Source organism: Pristiophorus japonicus, chromosome 2 (genome assembly GCF_044704955.1).
Source record: "Pristiophorus japonicus isolate sPriJap1 chromosome 2, sPriJap1.hap1, whole genome shotgun sequence".
Classification (NCBI taxonomy): Eukaryota; Metazoa; Chordata; class Chondrichthyes; family Pristiophoridae; genus Pristiophorus; species Pristiophorus japonicus.
Genome location: NC_091978.1, coordinates 353507177 through 353528159, shown reverse-complemented (window position 1 = coordinate 353528159; position 20983 = coordinate 353507177). Strand labels below are relative to the sequence as shown.

The window sequence follows — 20983 nt, the reverse complement described above, 5'->3', positions numbered from 1 at the left end:
GCACTGGAGTATCAGCCTAGATTTATGTGCTCAAGTCCCTGGAGTGAGACTCAAACCCACAACCTTCTGACTCAGAGAAGAGTCTTTGGGTATGGGCACTGGGGTTGGCAGTTGCGGGAGAGTCAAGCAGATCTGCACAGTTGGAGCCCTGATATGTGTTGGCTTCTTTTTTGAATCAGATAAAGTCCATCTGCCCATAGCCGAGGAGAGGAAGGCAGGTGTTATCTGGTGCCCTTACTTTGGATTGCTCATGATGTCTGTAGATTGACAAAGGGGGTCAGTTTATATAGAAGGGATTTTATTTAAGTTAAGTTACAACTTCCTACAAGAACAGAATCTCATCACTTGTTATAAATCGCGTACTCTTTCGCTGTAAGTAGCAAACGGCTCTGACTCCTGTGCCAGTGAAGTATAAACAGCTTTATAAGTCTGTACAACCATCAGCGCTGAAGGCCTTTGCTGGGCCTTCGTTCTTTTGCAGTCCTGATGCAATTGAAACAGGTGGAGCCTGACGACATCACTTCCTTCGACCTGCCCCAGCAGGAAGTCCGTAACGTCGGGAACCTTCCACATATCTGTTTTCTCGTCGTACGGAGGCATGAGGTCATCAGAAAATGGAAGGGAGTCGCCGAATGGCCAAAGCTGCTCGGGGGCCACAAAGTCACCCTGCAACTGCCGGGCACCACACTTCACCAAAACGCCAGCGCTCCGATTGACGAGCGGCAGAGCGTCCAGGTCGTTCGCTATCACGCGCAGCTCCGTCGTCAGCAGGTACTGGGACAAGCTCTTCCTCAGGTCATTGGAATCACACATAACCCGTGGCCCCAAAGGGCTGTTGTGTAGATATAACAGGAACATCACGTAGTCGACAGCTAAACGAAATCGCAGTTTCCAGGTGTTAAAGCCGCGGTGCCCCTCTTGCTCCAACACTGAATTAACGTTGATTAACGATCCGAAGGGATGATACTCTGTGAGAATCGTGTGATCCTCTTCACAGTATCCCAGCAGCTTAACCACGTAGGGACTCTGTAAGCCTTTCAGCATCTCCAATCCATGGAAGAAATCGTCCCCGAATTCGGCAACAGCAAGTCGAGAGAGCGCCACTTTGTTTCCTCTCCAGTGTGCGAGGAATACCTGCAGAGCAAACGGAGGCATTGGTCAATATACAGGCCACTTAATGACACAAGAATTAGGAGCAGGAGTAGGCCATTTGTCCCCTCGAGTCTACTGCGCCATTCAATAAGATCATGGCTGATCTTCTACCTCAATTCCATTTTCCCCATATCCAAAAATCTACCAATCTCTGTCTTGAATATACTCAATGACTGAGCCTCCACAGCCCTCTGGAGCAGAGAATTCCAAAGATTAACCACCCTCTGATTAATAAGTTTCTCCTCATCTTAGTCCTAAATGGCCGACCCCTTATTCTGAGACTGTGACCCATGGTTCTAGACTCCCTGCATCTACCCTGTCAAGCCTGTAAAAATGTTGTATGTTCTGATAAGATCACCGCTCATTCTTCTAAACTCTGGAGAATATAGGCCTAGTCTACTCAATCTCTCCTCATAGGACAATCCCCCCATCCCAGGAATCAATCTGGTGAACCTTTGTTGCACTCCCTCAATGGCAAGTATATCCTTCCTTAGATAAGGAGACTAAAACTGTACACAATACTCCAGGTGCAGTCTCACCAGGGCCCTATATAATTGCAGTAAGACGTCTTTACTCATATACTCAAATCCTTTTGTAATAAAGGCCAACATACCATTTGCTTTCTTAATTGCTTGCTGTACCTGCATGTTAACTTTCAGTGATTAGTGTACAAGGACACCCAAGTCCCTCTGAACACCAGAGGGACCTGGGGCAATGGGGCAGTGATCTCATTAGAGGCTTATTAATTGTATCAGGAAAGCTGCAGTATCATGGGCTAATGATTCATCCTCATGTTCAAATCCCTCCCTGGCTCACCCCTCCCTCTCTCTGTAACCTCCAGCCCCACAACCTGTTATGTATAGAAGAATTCCACGAGGCTGAGTACTGTGACCTTAGTCTTTTTTATTACAACTCCAGAGTGCCTAAACAACATGGCAGCTAACCTTTTATACTGGCCCTGCACGTGTGTGCAGGTGACCATGAGGACTCCCAACAGTCGCGCCCTCTGGTGGCAAGTATTACATAGTTACATACATAACATCACTCCCCCGCAAAGTCTTAGATACAAGTTATTTACAAGTTGAGGCGATCCGGAGCCCTTCGCTCCCTGGTTGATCATCTAAGTTCAAACCCTGGCGTGTGTGAGTTGGTCGGACCATTGCTGTACTACACCACGGCTGGTCTGACCGGACTGTCAGGAACGGTGGGTTCATCCTCGTGAGTGACAGCGAGGTCGATTGCTGGTTGGATGTGTGTTGGTGGATCGTCGATGGTGATGTCCTCTTCAAGTCGTTCCCGATTGTCAGTAATTCGCAATTTGGTCTGATCGAAATGCTTTTTGCACGTTTGGCCATTTAACAGTTTGATTATAAACACTCTATTCCCTTCCTTGGCCAAAACAGTGCCAGCAACCCACTTGGGACCATGACCATAATTCAGGACAAATACAGGGTCATTAACATCAATGTCACGTGAAACAGCCGCGGGATCGTGGTACATGTTCTGCCGGTGTCGCCGGGTTTCCATGTGATCATTAAGATCCGGTTGGACTAGGGAGAGCCTGGTTTGGAGAGTCTCTTCATTAACAATTTTGCCGGGGGAACCCGGTGAGCGAGTGGGGTTGCATCTGGTAACTGAGCAGAAAGCGAGACAAGCGGGTCTGCAGGGAGCTGTCTCTCACACGTTTCATGCTCTGCTTGATTGTTTGGACTGCCCGCTCCACTTGATCATTAGACGCGGGCTTAAACGGAGCAGACCTGACATGCTTGATGCCATTGAGGGTCATAAACTCGTTGAATTCCGAGCTGGTGAAACACCTCCATTGTCGCTGCAAGGACTTCGGGCAAGTGATGGGTGGCGATCATGGCTTGGAGGCTTTCAATGGTGGCTGTGTACTTGCTGGATGACATGATTACGCATTCAATCCATTTGGAATAAGCGTCCATTGCTACTAAAAACACCTTTCCCAGAAAGGGGCCGGCAAAATCTATGTGGATTCTGGACCATGGTTTGGAGGGCCATGACCACAGACTCAGTGTAGCCTCCCTTGGTGCATTGCTCAGTTGCGAGCAAGTGTTGCACTGATGCACGCATGACTCCAAGTCCGAGTCAATGCCGGGCCACCAAACATGCGACCTGGCAATTGCCTTCATCATGACAATGCCTGGGTGGGTACTGTGTAGGTCGCGTATAAACATTTCCCTGCCTTTTTTTGGCAAAACCACTCGATTACCCTATAAGAGACAATCCAACTGGGTGTTGATATGTCCTTACTGTACAGTATAAATGCACACGAGGCCCATACTTGAGAGAAGGTCACTCTGTGACCAGTTATCTTTATTACCAAGACCTCAAGTGATGAAGGTGGGTGGAGCTTCCCCTTTTATACCTGAAAGTCCAGGTTAGGAGTGTCTCCCACAAGTTCACCCCCTTGTGGTCAATGTTCTCAAGGTGTACAACTTAGGTCAGCTTATACATGAGTTACAATGATAATTGAATACATGACATCACTTCCCCGCCAAAAGTCTAATTGGGATCACAGGTTAAGTCTCTCTGGTGGTTTACGCTCCCTTGTAGAGCGCCTGAGTTGGGGCTCCGGTTGTTGGGCGCTGGGTACCTGCTGTTTGCGGTGACTCAGGCCTGTCCGGACTGCCCACAGTGACAAGGCTCTCCTCCACTTGGTTCCGGTGTTCGGTCACCTGTGGTGGAGTGAACTCTACATCGTGTTCTTCCTCTGCTTCTTCTATGGGGTTGCTGAACCTCCTTTTAGTTTGATTCATGTGTTTGCGGCAGATTTGTCCATTGGTAAGTTTAACTACCGGAATCCTATTCCCCTCTTTGGCAATCACAGTGCCTGCAAGCCATTTGGGCCTTGCAGCGTAATTAAGGACAAAAACAGGGTCATTGACATCAATACATCGCGCCCTCGCATTCCTGTCATGGTAGTCACATTGGGCCCAAGTTTCCACATGATTTGCGCCTGATTTTTAGGAGCAACTGGTGGAGAACGGACTATCTTAGAATTCGCAATTCTCCACATTTTTTTTTCTGCAGTTCTAGTCAGGTAGAACAGTTCCACTTTGGAACAGAATTTTTTCTTCAAAAGGGGGCGTGTCCGGCCACTGACGCCTGATTTCAAAGTTTCCACAGTACTCCAAACTAACTTAGAATGGAGCAAGTGAAGATTTTTGTAGAACTGAAAAAGCCTTGTCTACACATTAAAAAATCAGGCGCAGGTTACAAATTAGGCGTCCAGAACGAGGTGGGGGGGAGGGGGAGGGGAAGTCATTAAATTCTATAATAAATCCTTATTTATACTTATACAAATATTATACAAATAAATCCAACCTGAATAAAAATTTATAAGCAAAGAAAAGATTAAATAAACCATCTTCCTACCTGTGTGAAAGTGCTTCAGCCAGGGAGAATGGTGCAGGAAGCCTCACAAGTTGAGGCAGCCGTTCGTTCCCGCGGGGGGGGGGGGGGGGGGGGGAGGAGACAGTGAGAAGGCTGCAGGAAGCCTCACAAGTTCAGCAGCCATTTCCCGACGGCAGGGGGGGGGAGGAGGCCGTCGGGAAACGACTGCTGCAAGAAGCCTCAGTGCTGATGGCAATGTGCTTTTATTAAAAAATGTTCAAAAATTAAACAGCTACAAAGAACTACAAAAATGGCCGAGTGCCAATGTTTCCTTCACACTGCGCGTGCGCAAACGCTCCAACGCGCACGCGCAGGGTTGCCGGCAGGAAAAAAACTAATTTAAATGGTACCCGCCCCCTCCCACTTACAAAATCGGCGCGAGTGGTAGGCTCCGCCCCCCCTGGGCGCCACGCCAAGCAGACATGCAGCTGCAGGGCGCTCCAGAATCGCACGTTTTTTTTCCGGCGCCGTTTTCGGCGCGAAAAACGGGCGCCCAGCTCGGAGGGGCGCCCGTTTTTTATCGTGTGGAAACTTGGAGCCATTGTGACTGACACCTGCTCTCAACAATTTCTTTCATGGTGGGGTGTATAAGGGATAACCTGGTTTTGAGCATCCTTTTCATTAGCAGCTCTGCGGCTGGAACCCCTGTGAGCGAGTGTGGTCGGGATCTATTGGCCAGCAGGAGGAGTGATAAACGGCTTTGTAGGGAACCCCCTTGGATCCTGAGCATCCTGTTTGATTATCTGCACTGCTCGTTCCACCTGGCTGTTTGAAGCCGGCTTTAACGGTGCCGTTCTGACCTGGTTGATTCCATTGCCTGCCATGAAGTCCTGGAATTCAGTGCTTGTGAAGCACGGGCCATTGTCGCTGACCAAGACATCCGGTAGACCATGGGTGGCAAACATTGCCCGTAGACTTTCTACCGTGGCAGAGGATGTGCTTGAATTTAAAATGGCACATTCAATCCATTTGGAGTAGGCATCTACTACAACCAAAAACATTTTTACCATGAAAGGACCCGCGTAGTCCACATGGATGCGTGACCATGGCTTGGCGGGCCAGGACCAGGGGCTAAGGGGGGCTTCCCTGGGTGCGTTGCCCAGCTGAGCACACGTGTTGCACCTGCGAGCACAAATTTCCAGGTCTGCATCTATCCCTGGCCACCAAACGTGTGACCTGACAATTGCCTTCATCATGACAATGCCCGGGTGCTCATTGTGAAGTTCTCTGATAAACACCTCTCTGCCCATCTGGGGCATGATCACTCATTTTCCCCACAGTAAGCAATCGGCCTGAATCGAGAGTTCATCCTTGCGCCTATGAAACGGTTTAAATTCCTCAGGGCATACCCCGCACGTGGTTGCCCAGTCCCCATTCAGGACACATTTCTTAACTAAAGACAGTAGCAGGTCTTTATTTGTCCAGACTTTAATCTGACGGGCTGTCACAGGTGAACCTTTGCTTTCGAAAGCTTCAACAGCCATGACCATCTCAGCATCATGTTCAGTTGCCCCCTCAGTGGTGGCTAGTGGGAGCCTGCTGAGTGCATCGGCGCAGTTTTCAGTGCCTGGTCTGTGCCGAATTGTGTAGTCATAGGTGGCTAATGTAAGTGCCCACCTCTGTATGCGGGCCGATGCATTTGCATTTATGGCCTTGTTGAGAGCCAAAAGGGACATTAGGGGTTTGTGATCTGTTTCCAACTCAAATTTCCTGCCAAACAGGTACTGGTGCATTTTTTTTTACTGCATATACACATGCTAGCGCTTCCTTTTCTACCATCCTGTAGCCTCTTTCTACCTGGGACAGACTTCTGGAGGCATAAGCTGTAATTGACCATTGACATTCACATGCTGCAACACACACCCGACCCCATAGGACGACGCATCGCACGTTAAAACAAGTTTCTTACACGGGTCATATAATGTTAACAATTTGTTGGAGCATAACAAATTACGTGCTCTATCAAAAGCCCTTTCCTGGCTGTCCCTCCAGATCCAATCGCGACCTTTGTGTAGGAGCATGTGTAGCGGCTCTAGCAGCGTGCTCAATTTGGGAAGAAAGTTACCAAAATAGTTCAGGAGCCGCAGGAACAAATGCAGCTCCGTCGTGTTACAGGGTCTGGGTGCTCTCTGGATTGCTTCCGTTTTGGACGTAGTAGGTCTGATCCCGTCTGCTGCTCCCCTCCTCCCCAGGAATTTTACCTCTGGAGCTAAGAAGATGCACTTCGCCTTTTTCAGTCGCAGCCCTACCTGGTCCAGTCTGCGTAGCACCTCCTCCAGGTTGTGGAGGTGTTCTTCAGTATCGTGACTCGTGATGAGGATGTCGTCTTGAAAAACCACCGTCCTTGGAATCGACTTGAGGAGGCTTTCCATATTCCGCTGAAAGATCGTGGTGGCCGAACGAATCCCGAAAGGATATCTGTTATACTCAAACAACCACTTGTGTGTCGTGATGGTGGTCGGCTTCTTCGACTCACTTGCCAGCTCCCGGGTCATGTAAGCTGAGGTCAGGTCCAATTTTGAAAAAAGTTTGCCACTGGATAGCGTGGCAAAGAGGTCCTCCGTTCTCGGTAGCGGGTACTGGTCTTGACACCCAATTTATGGTGGCCTTGTAATCGCCACATATCCTGACCGACCCATCCGCTTTGAGCACCAGCACGATCGGGCTCGCCCAGTCACTGAATTCGACTGGCGAGATGATGCCTTCCCTCAGCAGGTGGTCCAATTCGCATTTTATCTTTTCCCGCATCACGTACGGCACCGCTCTGGCCTTGTGGTGTACTGGCCTGGCGTCCGGGTTTATGTGAATCACTACCTTGGCCCCCATGAAAGTGCCAATGCCAGGTTGAAATAATGAGTCAAATTTGTCCAGGACCTGTGAGCATGATACTCGCTCCATAGAAGAAATTGTATTGACATCGCCCCATTACCAGTTCATGACAGCAAATCAACTCCTCCCCAGTAGTGCGGGACCGTCCCCCGGGACAATCCAGAGTGGCAACCTGTTCTCAGAATCTTTGTGGGTCACGACTACCGTGGCGCTGCCTAGCACCGGAATGATCTCCTTTGTATATGTCCGTAGCTGTGCGTCAATCGGCAATAATTTTGGCCTCCTGGCCTTGGACACCCACAACCTTTCGAACTGTTTGATACTCATCAGGGACTGGCTGGTCCCCGTGTCTAGCTCCATTAATACTGGGATGCCATTGAGGAGCACCTTCATCATTATTGGTGGCGTCCTGGTATATGAACTGCATATGTGCTCCACATGAACTCGCTGAACTTTAGCTTCCAGTGATTTCCCCCAGTATTCATTTGGCCTCGTAGGGCTTACATCGGGCCCGTCCTCCTCATACATCAACCTGGCTGCAGGCTTCCTGCACATATGCGCCAAGTGACCGCTGACGTTGCAGTTTCTGCAGGTATATTGCTGATACCTGCAAGCTCTGGCTGGGTGTTTGCCTCCACACCTCCAGCATGAGCTGGAGGCCCTGTTGTTGGAAACAAAAGGTCCATTACCAGTCGATCGTCTCTGACTGTCTCTGTAACTATCCTTAAGCGCACCATTAACAGGTGTTGATGGCCCCATTACTGGCCGCATTGTCCATTGCGATGGCATGAATCGCTGTTCAGCTAGCCATTGTCTCTGTTGAATTCCCCCTTTGGGTTCGACTGCATGCTGGGGCATGTCCGAGTGCCCTTGTCTGCCGAGAGAACTGTGTGCCGCGTTAACAATGTTGACTCCCTGGTCGTTTGTCGCATTTGAGCCAAGATTTTTGTCATACATCATTCTGGTCTCTTCCTCCCCTGAGATAAATGTCTGGGCGATCAGAGCTGCTGCTTCCAAGGTCAAGTCTTTGGTCTCAATCAGTTTCCTGAAAACCTCAGCATGTCCTATGCCCTCAATAAAAAAGTCTCGCACCATCTCCACTCTGCATGCATCTGGGAACTTACATAGGCTCGCCAGTCGCCGGAGGTCTGCCACGAAGTCTGGAACGCTTTGCCCTTCTCGCCGCCGGTGCGTGTAAAACTGGTGTCTCGCCATGTGCATGCTGCTTGCCGGTTTAAGGTGTTCCCTGATCAACTTACTGAGCTCTTCGAACGTCTTGTCCGCCGGCTTCTCTGGTGCTAGAAGGTCCTTCATCAGGGAGTATGTTCTGGATCCACAAACCGTCAGGAGATGAGCCCTGCGTTTGTCGGCCGAATCCTGTCCCAACCATTCCTTACTGACAAAACATTGCTGTAGTCTCTCAATAAAGTCGTCCCAATCATCACCAACACAGTACCTATCTTCTGTGCTGCTAGTGGCCATGCTTGCGTGGTTTAAATCCCAGTTTCTCGTCGCCAATGATATGTCCTTACTACACAGTATAAATGCACACGAGGCCCATACTTGAGAGAAGGTCACTCTGTGACCAGTTACCTTTATTACCAAGACCTCAAGTGATGTAGGTGGGTGGAGCTTCCCCTTCTATACCTGAAAGTCCAGGTTAGAAGTGTCTCCCACAAGTTCACCCCATTGTGATCAATGTTCTCAAGGTGTACAACTTAGGTCAGCTTATACATGGGTTACAATGATAGTTGAGTACATGACAGGTGTACATTTCATCTTTGCGTCGGTGAAACGGCTTAATTTCATTTTGCATTTCCCTGGGAACGGCCGACCAGTTCCCATTTAGGACGCAACTCTTTACGAATGATAGCACAGGATCCCGGCTGGTCCAGGTCCTGATCTGGCGAGCCGTGATGGGTGACCCCTTGCTCTCAAAAGCATCCATGACTAGTAGCAAGTCTGCGGGCTGCACCATTTCAACCCCGGTGGTGGGTAATGGTAGCCGACTGAGAGCATCGGCACAGTTTTCAGTGCCTAGTCTGTGGTGGATAACATAGTCATAAGCGGATAATGTTAGTGTCCATCTTTCGATGCGGGACGAAGCATTGCTGCTTATACCCTTGCTCTCTGAAAACAGCGAAATGAGCGGCTTCTGGTCAGTTTCAAGCTCAAACTGAAGTCCAAATAGGTATTGGTGCATTTTCTTAACCCCATATACACATGCTAACGCCTCTTTCTCGACCATACTATGGCTCTCTCAGCCTTAGACAGACTTCTAGATGCGTATGCAACCGGTTGGAGGTTGCCTGATACACACAGCTGACCCCATACGATGAGGCGTCACAAGCTAGCACTAAACGTTTACATGGGTCATAGTGTACAAGTAACTTATTTGAACATAGCAGGTTCCTGGCCTTCTCGAAGGCTGTGTCTTGAGATTTGCCTCAAACCCAGTCGTCACCCTTACATAGCAACATGTGCAAAGGCTCTAACAACTTGCTCAACCCGGGTAGAAAGTTACTGAAATAGTTGAGGAGTCCCAGAAACGAACGCAGCTCTGTCACATTCTGTGGTCTGGGGGCATTCTTGATGGCCTCTGTTTTTGAGTCCATGGGCCTGATGCCGTCTGCTGCAATCTTTCTCTCCAAAAATTCGACTTCTGGCGTCAGGAAAACACAATTGTAGCGTTTCAGCCTGAGTTAGGTCCAACTTGGTGAACGACTTCCCCCCCCCCCCCCCGCTAATGTTGCGAACAGGTCATTTGCCTTGAGCAGCAGGTACTGGTCCTGTAGTGAGACTCAGTTAATCGTTACCTTGTAGTCTCCGCAGATTCTGACCGTGCCATCGCTTTTCAACATCAGAACAATTGGACTGGCCCACTCGTTGAACTCAACTGGCGATATGATTCATTCGCATTGGAGTCTGTCCAGTTCGATCTCGACTTTCTCCCTCATCATGTACGGAACCGCCCGAGCCTTGTGATGGACAGGCCGTGCATCGGGGCCTAGATAGATCTGTACCTTGGCACCTGTGAAGTTGTTGATGCCTGGTTCGAATAGCGAGGGAACTTGCTCAGCACTTGAGCACACGAGGCGTCATCCACTGAAGATAGTGCTTTGACGTCGTTTCAATTCCATCTAATCTTTTCTAGCCAGCTTCTGCCGCACAGCATTGAGCCTTTGCCTGGAACAATCCACAATGATAGGTCATGCACAGCTCCATCATACGATACCTTCACTGCCGCACTTCCAATGACTGGTATGAGCTCTTTGGTGTAGCTATGCAGCTTTGCATTAATCGGGCTCAGTTTGGGCCTTTGTGCCTTAATGCCACACAGTTTCTCGAAAGCCTTCTGGCTCATTATTGACTGACTCGCACCCGTGTCCAACTCCATGGATACTGGAACTCCATTTAATTTGATTATCAGCATTATAGGAGGGCTCTTGGTGGTGAAGGTATGTACCCCATACACTTCTTCCTCGGGTTGAGTTGCCTGTGCTGCGTGATCCGTGCCGGATCGATCATCCTCTGCCACGTGGTGAGTCGCAGCACGTTTGCACATTCGCTGGAGGTGCCCCATTGTTGCGTAGCCTTTGCACATGTAGTGTTTGAATCGACATTGATGGGCCCGATGATTACCCCCGCCATGCCAACATGGTGCTAATGGATTCACATTCACCCCCGATGGCAGACTCTGAGTCATCACAGGTCTTGCAGCCGCAGATGTATAGGCCCTGCCATATGCAGTTCAGCCTGCTAGCGACGTCATTTTATGCACAGTACTTGCCGGTGAGCTTCGATGGGTCCCGAACCAGCGTACACAACTCTGTATATTCCTTCTCCGTTGGTTTTGTCGGTGGGAGCTGATTCTTGATAAGGCCGTATATTTTAGGCCCACAGACGGTGAGGAGAACAGCCCTGCGCTTGACCGCGTTAGTGTCTCCTTCCAGCTTGTTGGCCACAAAGTACTGGTCGAGACGCTTGACGAAGGCTTCCCAATCATCACCCACTACGAATCACTCTAATATTTCAACGGCAGCCATGGTTGCATGAAGGTTCGTATTCTGTTACTCGTCTTCAATTGTTGTGTATAGAAAAACTCCACGAGGCTGAGTACTGTGAGCTAAACTTAGTGTGACCTTAGTCTTCTTTATTACAACTGCCTAACAACATGGCAGCCAACCTTTTATACTGGCCCTGCAGTTGTGTGCAGGTGACCATTAGGACTCCAATAGTCGTGCCCTCTAGTGGCAAGTATTACATAGTTACATAAATAACACAACCAATGTTTCCATTAAGTTGTGGGGCTGCGCTGTGGTCTGGATGTCCTGCACAGTACAGTCACTGGCTTTTGAATGGAAAATCTGCGCATGTTCGGACATTTGAATGGGCCACACAGCCCATTAAAGGGGCCACGAACCCAAACAAAAATTAGAGGGAACATTGCCTACAACTGACAGAGAACTTTGCCTTCTTCCAACTCTGGACCCTGCCTATACCATACCTCACCACCTCTCCTCCTTTAAAACGCTCCTTCAAACCTACCTCTTTGACTGAGCGTTTAATCATGTTTCCTAATACCTCCTTCTTTGGCTCAGTGTCTATCTTCTTGTCTGATTACGCTCCTGTGAAGTGCCCTGCGACATTTTACTACATTAAAGGTTCTGTATAAATGCAAGTTGTTATTCCACAAAGGTGCTCTTCTGTCTGGATCTACTGAGCACTCCAACAGCCGAGGGCTTTCAACATTATCAATTCTAATCCAGTATCACATTTATTATTTAAATAGAGAAAGATTGCAAAGTGCTGCAGTACAGCAGGACCTGGGGGTACTTGTGCATGAAACACAAAAGGTTAGTATGCAGGTACAGCAAGTGATCAGGAAGGTCAATGGTATCTTGGCCTTTATTGCAAAGGGGAGGGAGTATAAAAGCGGGGAAGTCTTGTTACAGCGATATAAGATATTGGTGAGACCACACCTGGAATACTGCGTGCAGTTTTGTTTTCCATACTTACGAAAGGATATACTTGCTTTGGAGGCAGTTCAGAGAAGGTTCACTTGGTTGATTCCAGCGATGAGGGGGGTTGACTTATGAGGAAAGGTTGAGTAGGTTGGGCCTCTACTCATTGGAATTCAGAAGAATGAGAGATGATCTTATCAAAACGTATAAGTTTATGAGGGGGCTTGACAAGGTGGATGTTTCCACTGATGGGGGAGACTAGAACTAGAGGGCATGAGATTAGAAAAAGGGGCTGCTCATTTAAAACAGAGATGAGGAGGAATTTCTTCTCTCAGAGGGTTGTAAATCTGTGGAATTCGCTGCCTCAGAGAGCTATGGAAGCTGGGACATTGAATAAATTTATGACAGAAATAGATCGTTTCTTAAACGATGGGGATAAGGGGTTATGGGGAGCCGGCGGGGAAGTGGAGCTGAGTCCATGATCAGATCAGCCATGATCTTATTGAATGGTGGAGCAGACTCGAGGGGCTGTATGGCCTACTCCTGCTCCTATTTCTTATGTTCTTATCACAGCTCACGGGACTGGCAATAACCTTTGAATCAGAATACCCAAATCACTGAGTGTCCTCTTGAGACATTCATTTATAGAAACATAGAAAATAGGTGCAGGAGTAGGCCATTCGGCCCTTCGAGTCTGCTCCGCCATTCAACAAGATCACGGCTGATCTGGCCGTGGACTCAGCTCCACTTACACGCCCGCTCCCCATAACCCTTAATTCCCTTATTGGTTAAAAATCTATCCATCTGTGATTTGAATACATTCAATGAGCTAGCCTCAACTGCTTCCTTGGACAGAGAATTCCACAGATTCACAACCCTCTGGGAGAAGAAATTTCCTCTCAACTCGATTTTAAATTGGCTCCCCCATTTTTTGAGGCTGTGTCCCCTAGTTCTAGTCTCCCTGACCAGTGGAAACAACCTCTCTGCCTCTATCTTGTCTATCCCTTTCATTATTTTAAATGTTTCTATAAGATCACCCCTCATCCTTCTGAACTCCAACGAGTAAAGACCCAGTCTACTCAATCTATCATCATAAGGTAACCCCCTCATCTCCGGAATCAGCCGAGTGAATCGTCTCTCTGTACCCCCTCCAAAGCTAGTATATCCTTCCTTAAGTAAGGTGACCAAAACTGCACGCAGTACTCCAGGTGCAGCCTCACCAATACCATGCACAGTTGCAGCAGGACCTCCCTGCTTTTGTACTCCATCCCTCTCACAATGAAGGCCAACATTCCATTCGCCTTCCTGATTACCTGCTGCACCTGCAAACTAACTTTTTGGGATTCATGCACAAGGACCCCCAGGTTCCTCTGCACCGCAGCATGTTGTAATTTCTCCCCATTCAAATAATATTCCCTTTTACTGTTTTTTATTCCAAGGTGGATGACCTCACATTTTCCGACATTGTATTCCATCTGCCAAATCTTAGCCCATTCGCTTAACCTATCTAAATCTCTTTGCAAACTCTCTGTGTCCTCTACACAACCCGCTTTCCCAATAATCTTTGTGTCATCTGCAAATTTTGTTACACTACACTCTGTCCCCTCTTCCAGGTCATCTATGTATATTGTAAACAGTTGTGGTCCCAGCAACGATCCCTGTGGCACACCACTAACCACCGATTTCCAAACTGAAAAGGACCCATTTATCCCGACTCTCTGCTTTCTGTTAGCCAGCCAATTCTCTATCCATGCTTATACATTTCCCCTGACTCCACGTACTTTATCTTCTGCAGTAACCTTTTGTGTGGCACCTTATTGAATGCCTTTTGGAAATCTAAATACACCACATCTATTGGTACACCTCTATCCACCATGCTCATTATATCCTCAAAGAATTCCAGTAAATTAGTTACACATGATTTCCCCTTCATGAATCCATGTTGTGTCTGCTTGATTGCACTATTCCTATCTAGATGTCCCGCTATTTCTTCCTTAGTTTCAAGCATTTTTCCCACTACAGATATTTAACTAACCGGCCTATAGCTACCTGCCTTTTGTCTGCCCCCTTTTTTAAATAGAGGCGTTACATTAGCTGCTTTCCAATCCGATGGTACCTCCCCAGAGTCCAGAGAATTTTGGTAGATTATAACGAATGCATCTGCTATAACTTCCGCCATCTCTTTTAATACCCTGGGATGCATTTCATCAGGACCAGGGGACTTGTCTACCTTGAGTCCCATTAGCCTGTCCAGCACTACCCCCCCTAGTGATAGTGATTGTCTCAAGGTCCTCCCTTCCCACATTCCCGTGACCAGCAATTTTTGGCATGGTTTTTGTGTCTTCCACTGTGAAGACCGAAGCAAAATAATTGTTTAAGGTCTCAGCCATTTCCACATTTCCCATTATTAAATCCCCCTTCTCATCTTCTAAGGGACCGACATTTACTTTCGTCACTCTTTTCCATTTTATATATCGGTAAAAGCTTTTACTATCTGTTTTTATGTTTTGCGCAAGTTTACTTTCGTAATCTATCTTTCCTTTCTTTATTGCTTTCTTAGTCATTCTTTGCTGTCGTTTAAAATTTTCCCAATCTTCTAGTTTCCCACTAACCTTGGCCACCTTATACGCATTGGTTTTTAATTTGATACTCTCCTTTATTTCCTTGGTTATCCACGGCTGGTTATCCCTTCTCTTACCGCCCTTCTTTTTCAATGGAATATATTTTTGTTGAGCACTATGAAAGAGCTCCTTAAAAGTCTTCCACTGTTCCTCAATTGTGCCACCGTTTAGTCTGTGTTCCCATTCTACTTTAGTCAATTCTGCCCTCATCCCACTGTAGTTCCCTTTGTTTAAGCATAGTACGCTCGTTTGAGACACTACTTCCTCACCCTCAATCTGTATTACAAATTCAACCATACTGTGATAACTCATTCCGAGAGGATCTTTTACTAAGAGATCGTTTATTATTCCTGTCTCATTACACAGGACAGATCTAAGATAGCTTGCTCCCTTGTAGGTTCTGTAACATACTGTTCTAAGAAACAATCCCGTATGCATTCTATGAATTCCTCCTCAAGGCTACCCCGTGCGATTTGATTTGACCAATCGATATGTAGGTTAAAATCCCCCATGATTACTGCCATTCCTTTTTCACATGCCTCCATTATTCCCCTGATTATTGTCCGCCCCACCGTGATGTTATTATTTGGGGGCCTATAAACTACGCCCACCAGTTACTTGTTCCCCTTACTATCTCTAATCTCCACCCACAATGATTCAACATTTTGTTCATTAGAGCCAATATCGTCTCTCACAACTGGGACCTGATATCATCCTTTATTAACAGAGCTACCCCACCTCCTTTCCCTTCTTGTCTATCTTTCCGAATTGTCAGATACCCCTGTATGTTTAATTCCCAATCTTGGCCACCTTGCAACCACGTTTCTGTAATGGCCACCAAATCATACCCATTTGTAATGATTTGTGCCGTCAACTCATTTACTTTGTTTTGAATGCTGCGTGCGTTTAGGTAAAGTGTTTTAATACTAGTTTTTAAACAATGATTTTTAGTTTTGACCCCTCCTGCAGCCCTTTTATATTCATACATATTGTCACACATACATTAATGTATTCCTCCTTAACACTGGTTCTCTGTTTTATAAATTTTGTATGAACTGCCTTTTTCGGTCTCATTTGTGACTGAAGGAAAATATATCCGACTGTCTATTTAGTCTGATAGGAAATGGTAACGCTCAGGTACAAACTGGGTTGATGCCTTCTCAGAAAGTACATTGAATTACATCGAATTTACCACACAGAAACAGACCATTTGGTCCAACAAGTCCATGCCGGTGATTATGTTTCACATGAGCCTCCTCCCACCCTACTTCACATAAACATCAGCACATCCTTCTATTCCTTTCTCCTTCATGTGTTTATCTAGCTTCCCCTTAAATGCTCCCATGCTATTCGCCTCAACCTGCACTTGTGGCAGTGAGTTTCCCAGTTTCATCATTCTCTGGGTAAAGACTTGTGTACAAGTGTGACTGACACATCTCCCTGCAGAACTGAATTTCATTGTTCGGTATAAATTTCAGGAACTGAGAGTTCTCCAACCGATGCCTTCATTTTAATCTCTAAGAGTATGTGCCTCATTCAGTTTCAAGTCTCGAAACCTTCTGGTCCGTCGGGCAGTACGAAGGCAGCGTGTTTCTGAGTGGAGGACAGGCTGAAGGCCTGGCAGTCTGTTTGCTTCCATTCACTGACTTCGGTGAAAAACTATATGTGAACATCCATAATACACAAAAAGAACCCTGAGTTTTAGCAAGTTTCAATCTTTTCCGCTCGTGCTTAGTTGGGCTTCACACACACCTGCAGGCAAAACCAGTGTAAGTGATGGATATTGAAACCACAGGCTGGTCTTACCCAGCAAAAGAAAGACTTGCATTTGTATAGTGCCTTTCACAACCTCATTGCTCTACAGGCAATGAAGTACTTTCGAAGTGTAGTCATTGTTGCAATGAAATGGAAACATGGTCACCAATTTACACAAGGACATAAGAATTAGGAACAGGAGTAGGCCATCTAGCCCCTCGAGCCTGCTCCGCCATTCAACAAGATCATGGCTGATCTGGCCGTGGACTCAGCTCCACTTACCCGCCAGCTCCCCATAACCCTTAATTCCCTTATTGGTTAAAAATCTATCTATCTGTGACTTGATTACATTCAATGAGCTAGCCTCAACTGCTTCCCTGGGCAGAGAATTCCACAGATTCACAACCCTCTGGGAGAAGAAATTCCTTCTCAACTCGGTTTTAAATGGGCTCCCCCATATTTTGAGGCTGTGCCCCTTAGTTCTAGTCTCCCCGACCAGTGGAAACAACCTCTCTGCCTCGATCTTGTCTATCCCTTTCATTATTTTAAATGTTTCTATAAGATCACCCCTCATCCTTCTGAACTCCAACGAGTAAAGACCCAGTCTACTCAATCTATCATCATAAGGTAACCCCCTCATCTCCGGAATCAGCCTAGTGAATCGTCTCTGTACCCCCTCCAAAGCTAGTATATCCTTCCTTAAGTAAGGTGACCAAAACTGCACGCAGTACTCCAGGTGCGGCCTCACCAATACCCTGTACAGTTGCAGCAGGACCTCCCTGCTTTTGTACTCCATCCCTCTCGCAATGAAGGCCAACATTCCATTTGCCTTCCTGATTACCTGCTGCACCTGCAAACTAACTTTTTGGGATTCATGCACAAGGAGTTTTATTATTTGAAGGGGCTGCTCCTGAAATTCTGGCTGCACTTCAGTCCCACTCTCCTGATCTTTGGGCACCCTGTGCGGAGGGGAGCGGGTAGGTCCGAAGGCCTCCTCGTAGGACTGCTCCTGGGTACGGCCAAGGGTGCCATCAGCCGGTCCAGGCAGCGGGCGGCCGAGGGGGTCGTTCAACCTGACTGCCTGCCTCTCTTCCACTCTTACATCCGGTCCAGGGTGTCCTTGGAGATGGAGCACGCGGTGTCCACCGGTACGCTCGCGGCCTTCCGCGAGAGGTGGGCACCGGAGGGGACTGGAGTGCATCATCACGCCCGGCAACCAAATTTTAATTTGATTTTACGTTTTTAAGTTTAATTTGTTTTAATTGCCGGTGCTTTTAGTGTCCCCCTCACCTTTTATAGGGGGCACTGGAAAAATTTGATTTTAGCGCCCCAAAAAAAAAAGAAAAAAAAAAAAGAAAAAAAAAAGGGGCCTTGAAAATGTCTGCTGTGTCACCCAGGCGGGTGGCATGGTTTTAATGTTTATGTTTTGCAGGTAAACTCCAAAAAGAGTTTCATGCACAAGGACCCCCAGGTCCCTCTGCACCGCAGCATGTTGTAATTTCTCCCCATTCAAATAATATTCCCTTATACTGTTTTTTTTCCAAGGTGGATGACCTCACAATTTCCGACATTTTATTCCATCTGCCAAATCTTAGCCCATTCGCTTAACCTATCTAAATCTTTTTGCAGCCTCTCTGTGTCCTCTACACAACCTGCTTTCCCACTAATCTTTGTGTCATCTGCAAATGTTGTTACACTGCACTCTGTCCCCTCTTCCAGGTCATCTATGTATATTGTAAACAGTTGTGGTCCCAGCACCGATCCCTGTGGCACACCACTAACCACCGATTTCCAACCCGAAAAGAACCCATTTATCCCGACTCTCTGCTTTCTGTTAGCCAGCCAATTCTCGATCCATGCTTATACATTTCCTCTGACTCCGCGTACCTTTATCTTCTGCAATAACCTTTTGTGTGGCACCTTATTGAATGCCTTTTGGAAATCTAGATACACCCCACCATCGGTACACCTCTATCCACCATGCTTGTTATATCCTCAAAGAATTCCAGTAAATTAGTTAAACATGATTTCCCCTTCATGAATCCATGTTGCGTCTGCTTGATTGCACTATTCCTATCTAGATATCCCGCTATTTCTTCCTTAATGATAGCTTCAAGCATTTTCCCCACTACAGATGTTAAATTAACCGGCCTATTGTTACCTGCCTTTTGTCTGCCCCCTTTTTTAAACAGAGGCGTTACATTAGCTGCTTTCCAATCCGATGGTACCTCCCCAGAGTCCAGAGAATTTTGGTAGATTATAACGAATGCATCTGCTATAACTTCCGCCATCTCTTTTAATACCCTGGGATGCATTTCATCAGGACCAGGGGACTTGTCTACCTTGAGTTCCATTAGCCTGTCCAGCACTACCCCCCTAGTGATAGTGATTATCTCAAGGTCCTCCCTTCCCACATTCCCGTGACCAGCAATTTTTGGCATGGTTTTTGTGTCTTCCACTGTGAAGATCGAAGCAAAATAATTGTTTAAGGTCTCAGCCATTTCCACATTTCCCATTATTAAATCCCCCTTCTCATCTTCTAAGGGACCAACATTTACTTTGGTCACTCTTTTCTGTTTTATATATCTGTAAAAGCTTTTACTATCTGTTTTTATGTTTTGCGCAAGTTTACCTTCGTAATCTATCTTTCCTTTCTTTATTGCTTTCTTAGTCATTCTTTGCTGTTGTTTAAAATTTTCCCAATCTTCTAGTTTCCCACTAACCTTGGCCACCTTATACGCATTGGTTTTTAATTTGATACTCTCCTTTATTTCCTTGGTTATCCACGGCTGGTTATCCCTTCTCTTACCGCCCTTCTTTTTCAATGGAATATATTTTTGTTGAGCACTATGAAAGAGCTCTTTAAAAGTCCTCCACTGTTCCTCAATTGTGCCACCGTTTAGTCTGTGTTCCCAGTCTACTTTAGCCAACTCTGCCCTCATCCCACTGTAGTCCCCTTTGTTTAAGCATAGTACGCTCGTTTGAGACACTACTTCCTCACCCTCAATCTGTATTACAAATTCAACCATACTGTGATCACTCATTCCGAGAGGATCTTTTACTAGGAGATCGTTTATTATTCCTGTCTCATTACACAGGACCAGATCTAAGATAGCTTGCTCCCTTGTAGGTTCTGTAACATACTGTTCTAAAAAACAATCCCGTATGCATTCTATGAATTCCTCCTCAAGGCTACCCCGTGCGATTTGATTTGACCAATCGATATGTAGGTTAAAATCCCCCATGATTACTGCCGTTCCTTTTTCACATGCCTCCATTATTCCCTTGATTATTGCCCGCCCCACCGTGATATTATTTGGGGGCCTATAAACTACGCCCACCAGTGACTTTTTCCCCTTACTATCTCTAATCTACACCCACAATGATTCAATATTTTGTTCATTAGAGCCACTATCATCGCTCACAACTGCCCTGATATCATCCTTTATTAACAGAGCTACCCCACCTCCTTTCCCTTCTTGTCTATCTTTCCGAATTGTCAGATACCCCTGTATGTTTAATTCGCAGTCTTGGCCACCCTGCAACCACGTTTCTGTAATGGCCACCAAATCATACCCATTTGTAATGATTTGTGCCGTCAACTCATTTACTTTATTTCGAATGCTGCGTGCGTTTAGGTAGAGTGTTTTAATACTAGTTTTTAAACCATGATTTTTAGTTTTGACCCCTCCTGCAGCCCCTTTATATTCATACATTTTGTCCCTTCCTATCACCTTGTGGTTTACACTTACCCCAGTGCTACTCTGCTTTGTTGCCTCCTGCCTTTTGCATTCTTTCTTGGGGTCCCGTTCATCTGAGCTCTTACCCACTCTAACTAGCTCAGAGCCCTCTCCTGGGTTCCGAATACTCCTCGCATTGACGCACCGAGCTTTCAGGCTTGCCTTTTTATTACACTTTGACCCTTTAGAATTTTGCTGTACAGTGGCCCTTTTTGTTTTTTGCCTTGGGTTTCTCTGTCCTCCACTTTTACTCATCTCCTTTCTGTCTTTTGCTTCCGACTCCATTTTGTTTCCCTCTGTCTCCCTGCATTGGTTCCCATCCCCCTGCCATATTAGTTTAACTCCTCCCCAACAGCACTAGCAAACATTCCCCCAAGGACATTGGTTCGGGTCCTGCCTAGGTGCAGACTGTCTGGTTTGTACAGGTCCCACCTCCCCCAGAACCAGTTCCAATGCTCCAGGAATTTGAATCCCTCCCTGCTGCACCACTGCTCAAGCCACGTAT

At 46.8% G+C, this 20983-nt stretch overlaps 1 protein-coding gene across 2 annotated transcripts in view; it reads right to left on the bottom strand.

Moving 5' to 3' along the window:
• Positions 1–281: 281 nt before the first annotated feature.
• Positions 282–20983, bottom strand: part of pomk (protein O-mannose kinase) — a 36621-nt gene continuing 15919 nt past the window's right edge. For both annotated transcript variants that reach the window (XM_070865935.1, XM_070865944.1), the window contains exon 3: positions 282–1134. In XM_070865935.1, coding sequence (XP_070722036.1) covers positions 349–1134 — 786 coding nt within the window. In that variant the 3' untranslated portion in view covers positions 282–348. The remainder of the gene's footprint in view (positions 1135–20983) is intronic.